General features: G+C 50.3%; 3 protein-coding genes across 16 annotated transcripts; 1 reads left to right on the top strand and 2 right to left on the bottom strand.

The window, feature by feature from the left end:
* The first annotated feature begins 1,647 nt into the window (after positions 1–1,647).
* hopx (HOP homeobox) lies at positions 1,648–3,059 on the top strand. Its single transcript, XM_028960567.1, has 2 exons — positions 1,648–1,985; positions 2,843–3,059. Exons 1-2 carry the CDS (start codon positions 1,833–1,835, stop codon positions 2,918–2,920), a joined length of 231 nt encoding a protein of 76 aa, XP_028816400.1. The 5' UTR covers positions 1,648–1,832; the 3' UTR covers positions 2,921–3,059.
* A 988-nt stretch (positions 3,060–4,047) lies between these two features.
* On the bottom strand, positions 4,048–10,002 carry arl9 (ADP-ribosylation factor-like 9). 14 transcript variants are annotated; one of them, XM_028959478.1, is made up of 6 exons: positions 9,675–10,002; positions 9,431–9,599; positions 9,183–9,358; positions 5,735–9,108; positions 4,554–5,655; positions 4,048–4,477 (listed from the first exon to the last, which is right to left on the bottom strand). In XM_028959478.1, exons 1-4 carry the CDS (start codon positions 9,819–9,821, stop codon positions 8,884–8,886), a joined length of 717 nt encoding a protein of 238 aa, XP_028815311.1. In that variant the 5' UTR covers positions 9,822–10,002; the 3' UTR covers positions 4,048–4,477; positions 4,554–5,655; positions 5,735–8,883. The 14 variants fall into 14 exon arrangements, with proteins under 14 accessions (XP_028815311.1, XP_028815310.1, XP_028815303.1 ...); XM_028959477.1 differs by having other exon boundaries at positions 4,554–5,652; XM_028959470.1 differs by lacking the exons at positions 9,183–9,358; positions 9,431–9,599; positions 9,675–10,002 and having other exon boundaries at positions 4,554–4,905; positions 5,536–5,655; positions 5,735–5,881; positions 5,983–8,867.
* Positions 10,003–12,172: 2,170 nt separating this feature from the next.
* Positions 12,173–13,926, bottom strand: LOC114767770 (signal recognition particle subunit SRP72-like). Its single transcript, XM_028959479.1, has 4 exons — positions 13,085–13,926; positions 12,972–13,009; positions 12,728–12,887; positions 12,173–12,656 (listed from the first exon to the last, which is right to left on the bottom strand). The coding sequence occupies exons 1-4, from the start codon at positions 13,189–13,191 to the stop codon at positions 12,482–12,484; spliced, it is 480 nt and encodes a 159-aa protein (XP_028815312.1). The 5' UTR covers positions 13,192–13,926; the 3' UTR covers positions 12,173–12,481.
* Positions 13,927–14,108: the final 182 nt, after the last annotated feature.

The raw sequence follows: 14,108 nt of genomic DNA, 5'->3' as shown, positions 1-14,108 counted from the left end.
CACAGTGTGGAGACGATTTGACGTTCTCGTGGGTTCCCTCGCTCCACTACAGAGCGCCTTTTGATATTCACCGGGCGATTACGTCACCGCTTCCCGTCTGGATGACCGCATTTTCCGAGGCAGCGCTCCCGTTTCCTCTTCTTCTTCTCGGGACTGGAACTCCCTTCCAGCCGGCTCCTGCACGTCCATCTGTTCTTTTTCTAGATGTTTCAGCAGTTGCCTCGACGGTCACGGCCCACCGCAAACCCAAGTATGAGGCGCTTTCTGTCTTCAGAAATTCCAAACTATTTCCTGTGGCTGAACAATCGGGTATTGTTCCACAGGAAACAAAACAGATTAAAAAAAGCCGTCCTCCTCCCCTGAACCTTCTCAGACGAGAATTCCTCGCCGTGAGGCCTCAAAACTGGAACCACATGCTCCCGTGGAACTCGCGTTTTCTCTGAAAGCAGCTAGATTCCGTTTCTTCTTATTACCTTTTTTTATTCACAGTATTTCATAAACAATGAGAGAAAAGTCCCACTTTTTTAAAGCTGGATGGACCTTCTCCTGGAGGTGGAGCCATCTGGTCAGGTCGAGTTTTCGCAGCACTGTCGCGCCGTCCACGCTGCTAATTTGCACGAGGCCACCGAAGGCCCGCCCCCTCGCTGCAGGCGTCCGAGCGCTGGACAGGAGCTTCGTTTCCTCCCGGCTTCCATGTGAACCTGGTGTCCATTTCCAGATGTTCTTCTGGCCCCCGGGGGATGGGCGGAGGAAGGGGGCGGGGCCAGGACTGCCACCTCCCCGAATAACTGGCTTCTGTGCTCCGTAGAGGAAACTGGAACTGCTCTGCTGTGTGTGTGTGTGTGTGTGTGTTTTCTGCGTCTCCCACGAACTGGAAAGATTTGCTACTCGATGGACTGCTTATAAGATTTTTCATGTCTCCTTTGTGAAACGTTCTAATGGGCAGACATCTGCACTTTCAGCCTCCTGAAAACATCTCGACCAAACCACCAATAATGTTAATAAAGTGTGTATATATATCAATATACTGTACTATGCAATACGAACCAGTCAACCAGAAGGTTGCCGGTTCAAATCCCGCACCGCCGAGGTGCCACTGAGGTCCCCTTGATGAAGGTACCGTCCCCACATGCTGCTCCCCGGGCGCCCACTGCTCACCAAGGGTGACGGTCAAATGCAGAGGACAAGTTTCACTGTGTCACCGTGTGCTGCGCTGCAGTGTCTCACAATGACAATCAGGTCACTTTCAAATCAAACCACCATTAGACTAAGATGGAAGCAATTTTGTTCACCTAAAAAATAAGATTGTCGCTGACATGACGTGACACTGCGCGTTATTACCACGCTCACTCTACAGTACGCTAAACGTACGCTAATATTCTCACTAACACAGTACAAACTCAATAAAAAAGAATAAACTGGAGCTTCTCTGGTAAAAACCAGGTCCCTGGAAGATGGAATTATAACGAGGTCAAAGTTCACGGGAATGAGAACGAACTTCCGAGCGGCTCGGACTCGTTCGTTCACGAACTGGACTCCTGTGCGGGATCCGTTCCGTGCTGCGATATATCGTCGGTTCCGTACACGGTTTTTATCGTATCGAGTAGGAGGAGGATGCGCTCGCTGAGACAAATTCTGTAGTTTCTCGCAACCGGTTCTTCCAGGACAGAAGAAGCGTCCCTGGTGGTGCAGGTGTGGTGGGAGGAGGAGGAGGAGGAGGAGGAGGAGGAAGAGGACGCTGCGTAACGTCCCCGTTCCTCCTCCCCGTCCAGCCTCTCTCCGCTCCTGGATCTGCTGCCTCGGGAGTCTCGGGACTCGGGTCCGGGGGGGACATGGCGTCGGATGGCGGGACGAAGGACATGAAGCTGGCGGAGGACCAGCTCAAAGTTCTGGAGGAGAACTTCAGGAAAGTCACCAAGCATCCGGACGAGGCGACGCTCATGCTGATCGCCGCGGAGTGCGGACTGTCGGAGCAGGAGACCGCGGTGAGTACCGAACAGAACCCGAACCGGGACCAGAACCCGGACTAGCGGTTCTCCTGCAGACACCCAGACAAGCTGCAGCTGACCTTCCACAACACAATCCTGTTGTTGTAGGTACTTGGATAGTGTGAAAGTGTGTTTGTGTATGAATGTGTGTGTGTGTGTGTGTGTGTGTGTGTATATATATATATATATGTGTGTGTGTGTGTGTGTGTGTATATATGTGTGTGTGGGGGGGAATATATATGTGTGTATGTATGAGTATATATAAATATATGTGTGTGTGTGTGTGTTTGTATGAGTATATATATATGTGTGAATGTGTGTGTGTCTGTGTGTGTGTGTTTGTATGAGTATATATATATATATATATGTGTGTGTGTGTGTTTGTATGAGTATATATAAATATATGTGTGTGTGTGTTTGTATATATATATATATATATATATATGTGTGTGAATGTGTGTGTGTGTGTATATATATATATATATGTGTGTGTGTGTGTGTGTGTCGTACATCATTTGAATGCTGCCTGAGGAAGGTTACTCGCCGTGTAAACAAGGTGGGTGGGTCACATGGTTCCTGGATTCGCGCCACGCCTAGAACGGGTTCCGCCGCATTCGCCGCTCTTCAGAAGGAACAGAAGTGGGAGGTCCTAGTGGAGGGGGCGTGGCCCAGTACCGGGTCGTACCCTGCTGGAACACGCTCCCCCATCACAGAACGGCCGCTTTTTCTGGACCCCCGGACCCGAGGTCCCCCGTCTCTGCTCCCGGGTTGTTTTGTGTGTGGAGGTCAGAGGTTAAAGCCGTGGTCAGCTGGCCTTGTGTTTAAAGTTTGTATAAAACTTGTCTGTCCTGCAGAAGTGGTTCCGGCTCCGTAACGCCCAGTGGAGACAGTCGGAGGGGCTGCCGGCTGAACTGGGATCAGTGAAGGACTGAGCCGCCGCCACGGCCGCCACGGCCGCCACGGCCGCCACGCCCTCTTCTCCCCGCCTCCTCTGTTCTGAGATGAATATGTAAATGTGAAGGGAACTGTCACTGTTTGCGTTAATTAATAAATCCTCTGCTTTGTAGCTGATCAGTTTACCGGCTGGATAATCGGACCAGAAACCCGGTCGACCCAACAATTTACAACATTTACCAGACGCCCTTATCCGGTCAGTAGTGACGGGGACAGTCCCCCCCTGGAGAAGTGTCCTGCTCAGGGACACCATGGTAGTAGGTGGGGTTCGAACCCGGGTCTTCTGGTGTTTTACTACCAGCCTACTAATAAAGTGAAATCACGTCAGCAGGTGCGTTGGGACGGGGACGGGGACATGGTGTCGTGCTGAATGTTAATGACGTGCCTCATTGTTTGTTGCTAAGACGGCGCTGCGGGACGGGGTGGAATCCGCAGCTACAGCGTCCATGGCGGACGAGCGTCATGATAAATACGCGTTGGTGGGATGGAAGTATTTGCGTACGGATTTGAATGGGCGGGACAGGAAAATCTGCCGTGGGGATTAAACAGGACACACACACACACACACACACACACACACACACACACACAAACAGACCTCGGAACTGAGGACAATGTCCTCATGCATGATTGCATGATAAACAGTGGCTCAACAGAGACAGAACACACCCCACTCTGTAATATACGGGTTTTAATATTGTATAGAGTCTATAACATAACGAAATGAAATCTAAATAATTAAATCAAATAAATATAATAATAATAAAGTGTAGTGATTGTCACATGTGATACACAGCAGCACAACACACGGTGCACACAGTGAAATTTGTCCTCTGCATTTAACCCATCACGCTTGGTGAGCAGTGGGCACCATGACAGGCGCCCGGGGAGCAGTGTGTGGGGACGGTGCTTTGCTCAGTGGCACCTTGGCGGATCGGGATTCGAACCGGCAACCTTCTGATTACGGGGCCGCTTCCTTAACCGCTAGGACACCACTGGCCCTGATAAATAAATAAATACTAATACGAACAGCCGTTGGTTAGTAAAGAAACATCTGTGTGTAAAGTTCTGGTTTCTGATCAAACTGACCAGACAAATTTAAACGTAGTTTTAAAAAAAAACTTTATTATACACATAACAACACTAATACAGCCTTGTTGGGTCAAGGGGCAAAGGTCAGAAGGTCGTATTTTCAACTGATCAATAAATGTCGAGACGGTGAGAATACGCAGCGTCTCTGTCTTCATTTGGGTTTGAAGGACGACGCTGCAGGTCGGTTCAGAGATCTGGAAAATGTCCACATCCACGCTAAAGACAACGCGGCTCTTCAGTGGACAATTTGGGACGAACATCTGTGGTGAATCAGGAGAAAAGCAGAAGCAGCGGCGCATTTACTTCCATGATGGATGCAGCCGGAGTGCCGCTGTGGACGCGTCCAGCTCCCGGTTGGGGACGTAGGCCTTCATGGGCAGCTTGGGTAAGGACAGGCTGCTGACGCGCGGGGACGCTCTGGCGGTCCTCGCCGCTCGGGAAACCTGCGAAAGTGGACGATGGAGACATCAGCGCCCGCCGGGCCTCGGGGACGTGAGGTCCGAGCCGGAACGGTCCTACCGGTCGGATGGGCTGCTCGGGGCGTCCCCGCTCGAAGAACATGCCGCCGTCTCTCGTCCTGGGTTCGGACAGCTGCTCCAGCCTCGGCGTGAGGCGCGCCGTTCTCGCAGCGTGTGACACGCGTGTCACCACCAACTGGCCAGAAGACACGGATGAGACGCCTGGAACAGCAGAGTGAGAAGAAGAAGAAGGAGGAGGAAACGCGCTCACGTCCTGATTCCACTGGAAATGTGGGTGGAGCGTCCTGGGCGTCGCCAGCTGCGTGATCCGCGGCGAGGCTTCGGTCACGCGACCTCGGGTCTCCGTGTGCCAGATGGGACAGTTGTGCTCACACCCCGCCGTATGGGCAGATCTGAGGACGAGAAGACCCTGATCTGAGACGGCTCTCTGGTTCCTGAACCTGGGACGGACCAAGAAGACCTTGCCTGGACCATCACCAAAACGAAGATCACGCCAACGTTCACCAGGTCACCGACGTTGTCCCATACAGACGTCCCACCTACGGGGCGGTGGTGGCCCAGCGGTTAAGGAAGCGGACCCGTAATCAGAAGGTTGTGGGTTCGAATCCCGAGCCGCCATGGTGCCACTGAGGTCCCCTTGATGAAGGTCCTGTCCCCGGACCCCGCCCCCAGCATCCCCTGTACGGTTTTGTGTTTTTAGATCTTCGACAGTAAAAGGTCTGGAGTCGGTAAAGCGTCCTGGTGAATAAAACCGGGTGTAAACATGTCGGGACTGTAGGGGTCCGGCCTGCGGTGGCACCAGGTCACAGTGCTGTCATTTCGGGACCCGATTCCAGACCTAATTAATAAGGCGCCGTATGTGGTAGCTAAGAAGCCTAAACGTGAAGACGTTTTCAGCAGATGTACCGCGCGACTGGGTGCGGTGACGTTGGCACACAGGAGACCCCGAGTCTGAACGTCCCCAGTCACACCCAGACTTCCTGCTCCTCAGGCGTTAAAATGGCAGGACGGGGACCTTCTACCTGCCTTCCAGGACCCTGCAGCTGCTCTTGGGCGTTGAGAGACGTACGACGTGTTGATACTGAGCCGCTCTGCAGGAAGGACGTGGCGTCTCGGACACGCCGATGTCCCCTCCCGTCCTGCTGAAGAAAAGGAACGACTAACCGGTCGAATTCATTCTCCAACATCGGCACGCGATCCAGTCAGAGAACAAATGGTCACCTCGCCGCCGCCGCCCGGCGGGTGTCCAGCGCAGAAAAATCTCTTTTGGGTTTCGCGAGGACCTCGATTCTTTCTGATGGAACCGCTCCCAGGGCAGAATAGGTCAGAGGTCGTATTAGTTCCTGGTTCCCCCACGCCAACTTCCTGCTAAAAGCAACGAAGTTCCGTTCAAGAAACCTGGACGTGGTTCCACATCCAACCTACGCAGAACGTGAAACGTGTTCTTCTGCAAACACACACACACTCACCATGGCGTCGTGGCCCACACGCTTTTACAGCTCTTGTGTCGGGCAAGTTCCGCGATCCTGTTTGCGAGGAACGTTCCACGTTGTGCAGCAGGTTTCCTTCCTGTTTTGCACCTGTGGAGGTGGAACGTGGTGGACAGACGCTCACCATCTTGTCCTGCCGCCATGTCCACCTGGATCTGGCCAGCAAGCCAGGTCGCCATGGCGACCAGTCACACGTAACCCGAGCGGGGACGGAAACGTGACCTCGGAAAGTAAAACTTCATCACAGTCCGTGAACGTTTTTATTGTGCAAACAGAATTATGGACAAGAACCCAGAACCAGGGAGGAACGTGGGAATAAAAAACGTCATTTGACCAGAATTATGGACAAGAACCCAGAACCAGGGAGGAACGTGGGAATAAAAAAAACGTCATTTGACCAGAATTATGGACAGGAACCCAGAATTCTGGTCAAGAACCCAGAACCAGGGAGGAACGTGGGAATAAAAAACGTCATTTGACCAGAATTATGGACAGGAACTCAGAACCAGGGAGGAACGTGGGATTAAAAAACGTAATTTGACCAGAATTATGGACAGGAACCCAGAACCAGGGAGGAACGTGGGAATAAAAAATGTCATTTGACCAGAATTATGGACAGGAACCCAGAACCAGGGAGGAACGTGGGAATAAAAAACGTAATTTGACCAGAATTATGGACAGGAACCCAGAACCAGGGAGGAACGTGGGAATAAAAAATGTCATTTGACCAGAATTATGGACAGGAACCCAGAACCAGGGAGGAACGTGGGAATAAAAAACGTCATTTGACCAGAATTATGGACAGGAACCCAGAACCAGGGACGAACGTGGGAATAAAAAACGTCATGAGACCCTAATTATGGACAAGAACCCAGAACCAGGGAGGAACGTGGGAATAAAAAACGTCATTTGACCAGAATTATGGACAAGAACCCAGAACCAGGGAGGAACGTGGGAATAAAAAAAACGTCATTTGACCAGAATTATGGACAGGAACCCAGAATTCTGGTCAAGAACCCAGAACCAGGGAGGAACGTGGGAATAAAAAACGTCATTTGACCAGAATTATGGACAGGAACTCAGAACCAGGGAGGAACGTGGGATTAAAAAACGTCATTTGACCAGAATTATGGACAGGAACCCAGAACCAGGGAGGAACGTGGGAATAAAAAACGTCATTTGACCAGAATTATGGACAGGAACCCAGAACCAGGGAGGAACGTGGGAATAAAAAAAACGTCATTTGACCATAATTATGGACAGGAACCCAGAACCAGGGAGGAACGTGGGAATAAAAAACATCATTTGACCATAATTATGGACAGGAACCCAGAACCAGGGAGGAACGTGGGAATAAAAAACATCATTTGACCATAATTATGGACAGGAACCCAGAACCTGTGGAGGTGGAACGTGGTGGACAGACGCTCACCATCTTGTCCTGCCGCCATGTCCACCTGGATCTGGCCAGCAAGCCAGGTCGCCATGGCGACCAGTCACACGTAACCCGAGCGGGGACGGAAACGTGACCTCGGAAAGTAAAACTTCATCACAGTCCGTGAACGTTTTTATTGTGCAAACAGAATTATGGACAAGAACCCAGAACCAGGGAGGAACGTGGGAATAAAAAACGTCATTTGACCAGAATTATGGACAAGAACCCAGAACCAGGGAGGAACGTGGGAATAAAAAAAACGTCATTTGACCAGAATTATGGACAGGAACCCAGAATTCTGGTCAAGAACCCAGAACCAGGGAGGAACGTGGGAATAAAAAACGTCATTTGACCAGAATTATGGACAGGAACTCAGAACCAGGGAGGAACGTGGGATTAAAAAACGTAATTTGACCAGAATTATGGACAGGAACCCAGAACCAGGGAGGAACGTGGGAATAAAAAATGTCATTTGACCAGAATTATGGACAGGAACCCAGAACCAGGGAGGAACGTGGGAATAAAAACGTAATTTGACCAGAATTATGGACAGGAACCCAGAACCAGGGAGGAACGTGGGAATAAAAAATGTCATTTGACCAGAATTATGGACAGGAACCCAGAACCAGGGAGGAACGTGGGAATAAAAAACGTCATTTGACCAGAATTATGGACAGGAACCCAGAACCAGGGACGAACGTGGGAATAAAAAACGTCATGAGACCCTAATTATGGACAAGAACCCAGAACCAGGGAGGAACGTGGGAATAAAAAACGTCATTTGACCAGAATTATGGACAAGAACCCAGAACCAGGGAGGAACGTGGGAATAAAAAAAACGTCATTTGACCAGAATTATGGACAGGAACCCAGAATTCTGGTCAAGAACCCAGAACCAGGGAGGAACGTGGGAATAAAAAACGTCATTTGACCAGAATTATGGACAGGAACTCAGAACCAGGGAGGAACGTGGGATTAAAAAACGTCATTTGACCAGAATTATGGACAGGAACCCAGAACCAGGGAGGAACGTGGGAATAAAAAACGTCATTTGACCAGAATTATGGACAGGAACCCAGAACCAGGGAGGAACGTGGGAATAAAAAAAACGTCATTTGACCATAATTATGGACAGGAACCCAGAACCAGGGAGGAACGTGGGAATAAAAAACATCATTTGACCATAATTATGGACAGGAACCCAGAACCAGGGAGGAACGTGGGAATAAAAAACATCATTTGACCATAATTATGGACAGGAACCCAGAACCAGGGAGGAACGCGGGAATAAAAAACGTAATTTGACCAGAATTATGGACAGGAACCCAGAACCAGGGAGGAACGTGGGATTAAAAAACGTCATTTGACCAGAATTATGGACAGGAACCCAGAACCAGGGAGGAACGTGGGATTAAAAAACGTCATTTGACCAGAGTAATAAATAATTAGAGAAAGGAACACGCTTTTGTCTCGTGTCCTCGCTCCTGATCTTCTCGGACGGCGGCCACCATCTGGAGGATCAGGTCCCGGGCGTCCTGCAGGCCGGCGTCCAGCTGGGCCCCGGTCTTCTTCAGGTGGGTTCCGATGAGGAACATCTTCCTCTGGTCACCCAGGTCGCTCAGACTCAGGGCCTCGTGCAGGTCCGTGACGCTGCAGGCTCCGGGCAGGTCCTGGGGACAGGGGGACGGGGTTTTACGGTGGGTCGGGTGTGCGGGGGGCGGGCGGGCCGGCCCGGGGGGGTCACCTGCTTGTTGGCCAGCACCACCAGGGGCAGGCGGGGCTCGGGGCGCAGCAGCCGGTGCAGGAGCCTCCTGGCCAGCGGCAGGCGGGCCCGGTCCGAGGAGTCCACCACGTAGACCAGGACGGCGGCCCGGCTCAGGTACATGTCCCAGTAGAGCCGCAGGTGCTCGGCGCCGCCAACTTCACACACAGGAGCACAGAACGGGTCAGGTAGGGACGGGCCCGGGTTCGGGGCCCCGGGGCGGTACTCACTCTCCAGGAACTCGACGTGGACCTCCTCTCTGTGGACGGACACGGCGCTGAAGCCCTGCGTGGGGCTCACGTCGTACTCCAGGCCGCCGGCGGTGAAGCACTGCAGGAGGCTGCTCTTCCCGGAACCTTCCAGACCCAGAAGCAGCACCTGCTGCCCGCTGGACTTCACCTGCAACGTCAAAAAGAACCATCTCCGTTCCTGCCGTGCACGTCCGGAGCCCGGGAGAAAAGGCGAGTTAAGAACCTCGGACGCGGCGCTCCTGTCCCCCGGCTCCACGCCGCGCCGCCGCCGCCGCCACACGACGCTCCACACGGCGAGGGCGACCCCGCCGGCCGCGGCCAGGACCAGGCCCCACAGGCCGGCTCTCCGGGCTCCGGACACGCTGGACATGGCCGCCGGAGGACTACAGGCGGCGAGACGGGCGACTTCCGGTCGAGCGGCGGCGGTTTATACACGCGTCCGTCCCGGGGACCGAGGCTTTAAATAAAACGTTACTTAAACGTTATTAAAACGTTCCAACATGGCGGCCAGGACCAGGCCGGCTCTCCGGACACGCTGGACATGGCAGCCGTAGGACAACAGGCGGTGAGACGGGGGACTTCCGGTTTAATTTTACTCGTTTAATTTTACTAAAAGTAAGAACAGAGACCGGAGACGTGAGAGGGCCTGTTTATTAATAACTCCTCTTATTACAGGGACCAGGTTTAAAAAAGAATCACTTTTAAATAAATATCTTCATCATCTCAATTTTGCATAAACTGCTTCCCCCTGTAGACACTCCGGGTTATAATACTTTATTGTATTTCAAATACATAATATGTAAGGCCCCTCACAGATTTTGATATGAGCTTTACCTAAAGAAGTCCTAAAGAATCAATCCTTTATGATGTAATTTGAAGCGATTTAAAGAAGCATCAAGAAGCAACCAATCATTTTGCTTCCCTGGTGATGACCCCGCCCACCAGCAAGTATTTAAATAAGAGGATTTTCTTGTCTTCAGAGTATACTGAGATGTCTAATAATACTTGTATTCAAGACAGATCGAGGAATATTAACCAGCAGAACAGCTCCTTGTACCAGCAGAGGAATCCCCGTCTACTGCAACAACTAATAACGATATTTATGGAGGTCCAAGAAAATCGTTTGTCCCAATTTTTGCAGCTCCAGAAAAGGGACACTGACATAAAAGAGTACCTTGAAAAGCACCAGAAGGAGATAGATGAAATTAGGACCTGCTTTGTACTCCAAAGTAAGCAGGTTCAGGCGGTGATCCAGAGGCTGCTGAATGAAGAGAAGCAGGTTCAGGAGGAAAAAGACCTGCTGAACCAAGCTGCTGAATGCCTGTGAACCAGAAGACCCAGGTTCAAACCCCACTTACTAGCATCGTATCCATGAGCAGGACACTTAACCCTGAGTGTCCCTGTAACTACTGACTCATTCGCTCTGAGGCTTTTATTAAAACGTTACTTAAACGTTATTAAAACGTTCCAACATGGCGGCCAGGACCAGGCCGGCTCTCCGGACACGCTGGACATGGCAGCGAGACGGGGGACTTCCGGTCGAGCGGCGGGGGATTATACACGCGTCCGTTAATAACGTTATTTAAACGTTATTTAAACGTTCCAACAAGGCGGCCAGGACTTCGCTCCGTTCTGGACTCGCGTTTAATTTTACTAAAAGTAAGAACAGAGACCGGAGACGTGAGAGGGCCTGTTTATTAATAACTCCTCTTATTACAGGGACCAGGTTTAAAAAGGAATCACTTTTAAATAAATATCTTCATCATCTCAATTTTGCATAAACTGCTTCCCCCTGTAGACACTCCGGGTTATAATACTTTATTGTATTTCAAATACATAATATGTAAGGCCCCTCACAGATTTTGATATGAGCTTTACCTAAAGAATTCCTAAAGAATCAATCCTTTATGATGTAATTTGAAGCGATTTAAAGAAGCATCAAGAAGCAACCAATCATTTTGCTTCCCTGGTGATGACCCCGCCCACCAGCAAGTATTTAAATAAGAGGATTTTCTTGTCTTCAGAGTATACTGAGATGTCTAATAATACTTGTATTCAAGACAGATCGAGGAATATTAACCAGCAGAACAGCTCCTTGTACCAGCAGAGGAATCCCCGTCTACTGCAACAACTAATAACGATATTTATGGAGGTCCAAGAAAATCGTTTGTCCCAATTTTTGCAGCTCCAGAAAAGGGACACTGACATAAAAGAGTACCTTGAAAAGCACCAGAAGGAGATAGATGAAATTAGGACCTGCTTTGTACTCCAAAGTAAGCAGGTTCAGGGGGTGATCCAGAGGCTGCTGAATGAAGAGAAGCAGGTTCAGGAGGAAAAAGACCTGCTGAACCAAGCTGCTGAATGCCTGTGAACCAGAAGACCCAGGTTCAAACCCCACTTACTAGCATCGTATCCATGAGCAGGACACTTAACCCTGAGTGTCCCTGTAACTACTGACTCATTCGCTCTGAGGCTTTTATTAAAACGTTACTTAAACGTTATTAAAACGTTCCAACATGGCGGCCAGGACCAGGCCGGCTCTCCGGACACGCTGGACATGGCAGCGAGACGGGGGACTTCCGGTCGAGCGGCGGGGGATTATACACGCGTCCGTTAATAACGTTATTTAAACGTTATTTAAACGTTCCAACAAGGCGGCCAGGACTTCGCTCCGTTCTGGACTCGCGTTTAATTTTACTAAAAGTAAGAACAGAGACCGGAGACGTGAGAGGGCCTGTTTATTAATAACTCCTCTTATTACAGGGACCAGGTTTAAAAAGGAATCACTTTTAAATAAATATCTTCATCATCTCAATTTTGCATAAACTGCTTGGTTTGTTTTGGTTTAACAGAAGAAAATGTTCAGTTTAATACTGATGGAGGCGCAAGCAAAACAAAAAAAAAAAAAAAAAAAAAAAAAGATGAAATTAATCAGATGACATTTTGTAAAATAATTTCATACGTTCCGTCTCTTCGTTCGCAGGTTTAACGTAAAAATTAAAAAGTGAAACGCAGGCTGGTTCTTTCTCTCTACCAGCCTCCCTTCCCTCCTTTCTTCTTCTTCTGTGGTTGCTTCTTGCGGGTAGAGGGCGCCGGTTTCTGTTGCCGGGGCGGCACCACGTTGCCGACGGCGACTGAGGCTGGGGCCGACCCTGAGCCCGGTCTGGGGGACGTGGGGGGACTGCTGGCCGTCTTGCTGGCGTCCCTGTAACGACAGATCGCGTTAGAAGGCCGTAACGGTTCCGCCGGCGTCCGTGCGTCTTCGCCGCCACTCACAGCTCTGCGGACGCGGCCGACGTCGTCCCCTGCGTCCCCTTCCCAACTTGCTCCTTCTTCTTGCCCTTCTTCCTGCCGCGGTAGTACGAACGCTCCCTCATGGGCAGCCAGCGCTCGGGGTCCGGGGTGGACTTGGGGTCGTAGTTTTTGGGTAATTTACCTGTTCGGAAGCGGGTAAAACCGGACAAGCTCTCACCGCGCCCCCGGGACCAGCGTGTTAAAAACGTAGAGACAAAACGCTCACCTTTCTTCTTCTTCCTCTTCTTTTTGACATCCACGTGGCTGGAAGAAAACCGAGACGTTACAGATCGTCATCCCCGTAGTCGTTACCTGTTCTACAGGGTTCTCTACTCGTACCCTTGATCTTTGGGGGGATTCTCCCCCACCACTTTGGCGGCCTTCTTCCTGATGTACGTGGCGCCGTGAGAGTTCTCCAGCTCGTCCACGTCCACGTTGAAGGACATGGTGTCCGGGGACGGAAGGTGCTTGCTGAGCCTGGGGAAGGGGGCTAAGGAAACATCTCCAACCGGCCGAGCTGGGACACGTTTACATCATGTACCAGAGCATCAGTATTTACCGGGACGGTCCCCCTGTAGACACTCCGGGTTATAATACTTTAATGTATTTCAAATACATAATATGTAAGGCCCCTCACAGATTTTGATATGAGCTTTACCTAAAGAAGTCCTAAAGAAGTCCTAAAGAATCAATCCTTTATGATGTAATTTGAAGCTATTTAAAGAAGAATCAAGAAGCAACCAATCATTTTGCTTCCCTGGTGATGACCCCGCCCACCAGCAAGTATTTAAATAAGAGGATTTTCTTGTCTTCAGAGTATACTGAGATGTCTAATAATACTTGTATTCAAGACAGATCGAGGAATATTAACCAGCAGAACAGCTCCTTGTACCAGCAGAGGAATCCCCGTCTACTGCAACAACTAATAACGATATTTATGGAGGTCCAAGAAAATCGTTTGTCCCAATTTTTGCAGCTCCAGAAAAGGGACACTGACATAAAAGAGTACCTTGAAAAGCACCAGAAGGAGATAGATGAAATTAGGACCTGCTTTGTACTCCAAAGTAAGCAGGTTCAGGCGGTGATCCAGAGGCTGCTGAATGAAGAGAAGCAGGTTCAGGAGGAAAAAGACCTGCTGAACCAAGCTGCTGAATGCCTGTGAACCAGAAGACCCAGGTTCAAACCCCACTTACTAGCATCGTATCCATGAGCAGGACACTTAACCCTGAGTGTCCCTGTAACTACTGACTCATTCGCTCTGAGGCTTTTATTAAAACGTTACTTAAACGTTATTAAAACGTTCCAACATGGCGGCCAGGACCAGGCCGGCTCTCCGGACACGCTGGACATGGCAGCGAGACGG

This window comes from Denticeps clupeoides, chromosome 18, assembly GCF_900700375.1.
Source record: "Denticeps clupeoides chromosome 18, fDenClu1.1, whole genome shotgun sequence".
Lineage (NCBI taxonomy): Eukaryota > Metazoa > Chordata > Actinopteri > Clupeiformes > Denticipitidae > Denticeps > Denticeps clupeoides.
The sequence above is the reverse complement of the archived record's forward strand: the minus strand, read 5'-3'. Positions and strand labels throughout refer to the sequence as shown.

Coding starts and splice junctions, on each gene's coding strand:
- hopx (XM_028960567.1), top strand. CDS start 1,833: ATGGCGTCGGATGGCGGGACGAAGGACATGAAGCTGGCGGAGGACCAG. Junction 1,986..2,842: donor TGTCGGAGCAGGAGACCGCG/GTGAGTACCGAA, acceptor TCTGTCCTGCAG/AAGTGGTTCCGGCTCCGTAA.
- arl9 (XM_028959464.1), bottom strand. CDS start 7,490: ATGGCGACCTGGCTTGCTGGCCAGATCCAGGTGGACATGGCGGCAGGA. Junction 6,094..7,401: donor ACCACGTTCCACCTCCACAG/GTTCTGGGTTCC, acceptor CCACCTCCACAG/GTGCAAAACAGGAAGGAAAC. Junction 5,882..5,982: donor GTGTGGGCCACGACGCCATG/GTGAGTGTGTGT, acceptor CGTTGCTTTTAG/CAGGAAGTTGGCGTGGGGGA.
- LOC114767770 (XM_028959479.1), bottom strand. CDS start 13,191: ATGTCCTTCAACGTGGACGTGGACGAGCTGGAGAACTCTCACGGCGCC. Junction 12,888..12,971: donor GAAGAGGAAGAAGAAGAAAG/GTGAGCGTTTTG, acceptor GCTTCCGAACAG/GTAAATTACCCAAAAACTAC. Junction 12,657..12,727: donor TCGGCCGCGTCCGCAGAGCT/GTGAGTGGCGGC, acceptor CTGTCGTTACAG/GGACGCCAGCAAGACGGCCA.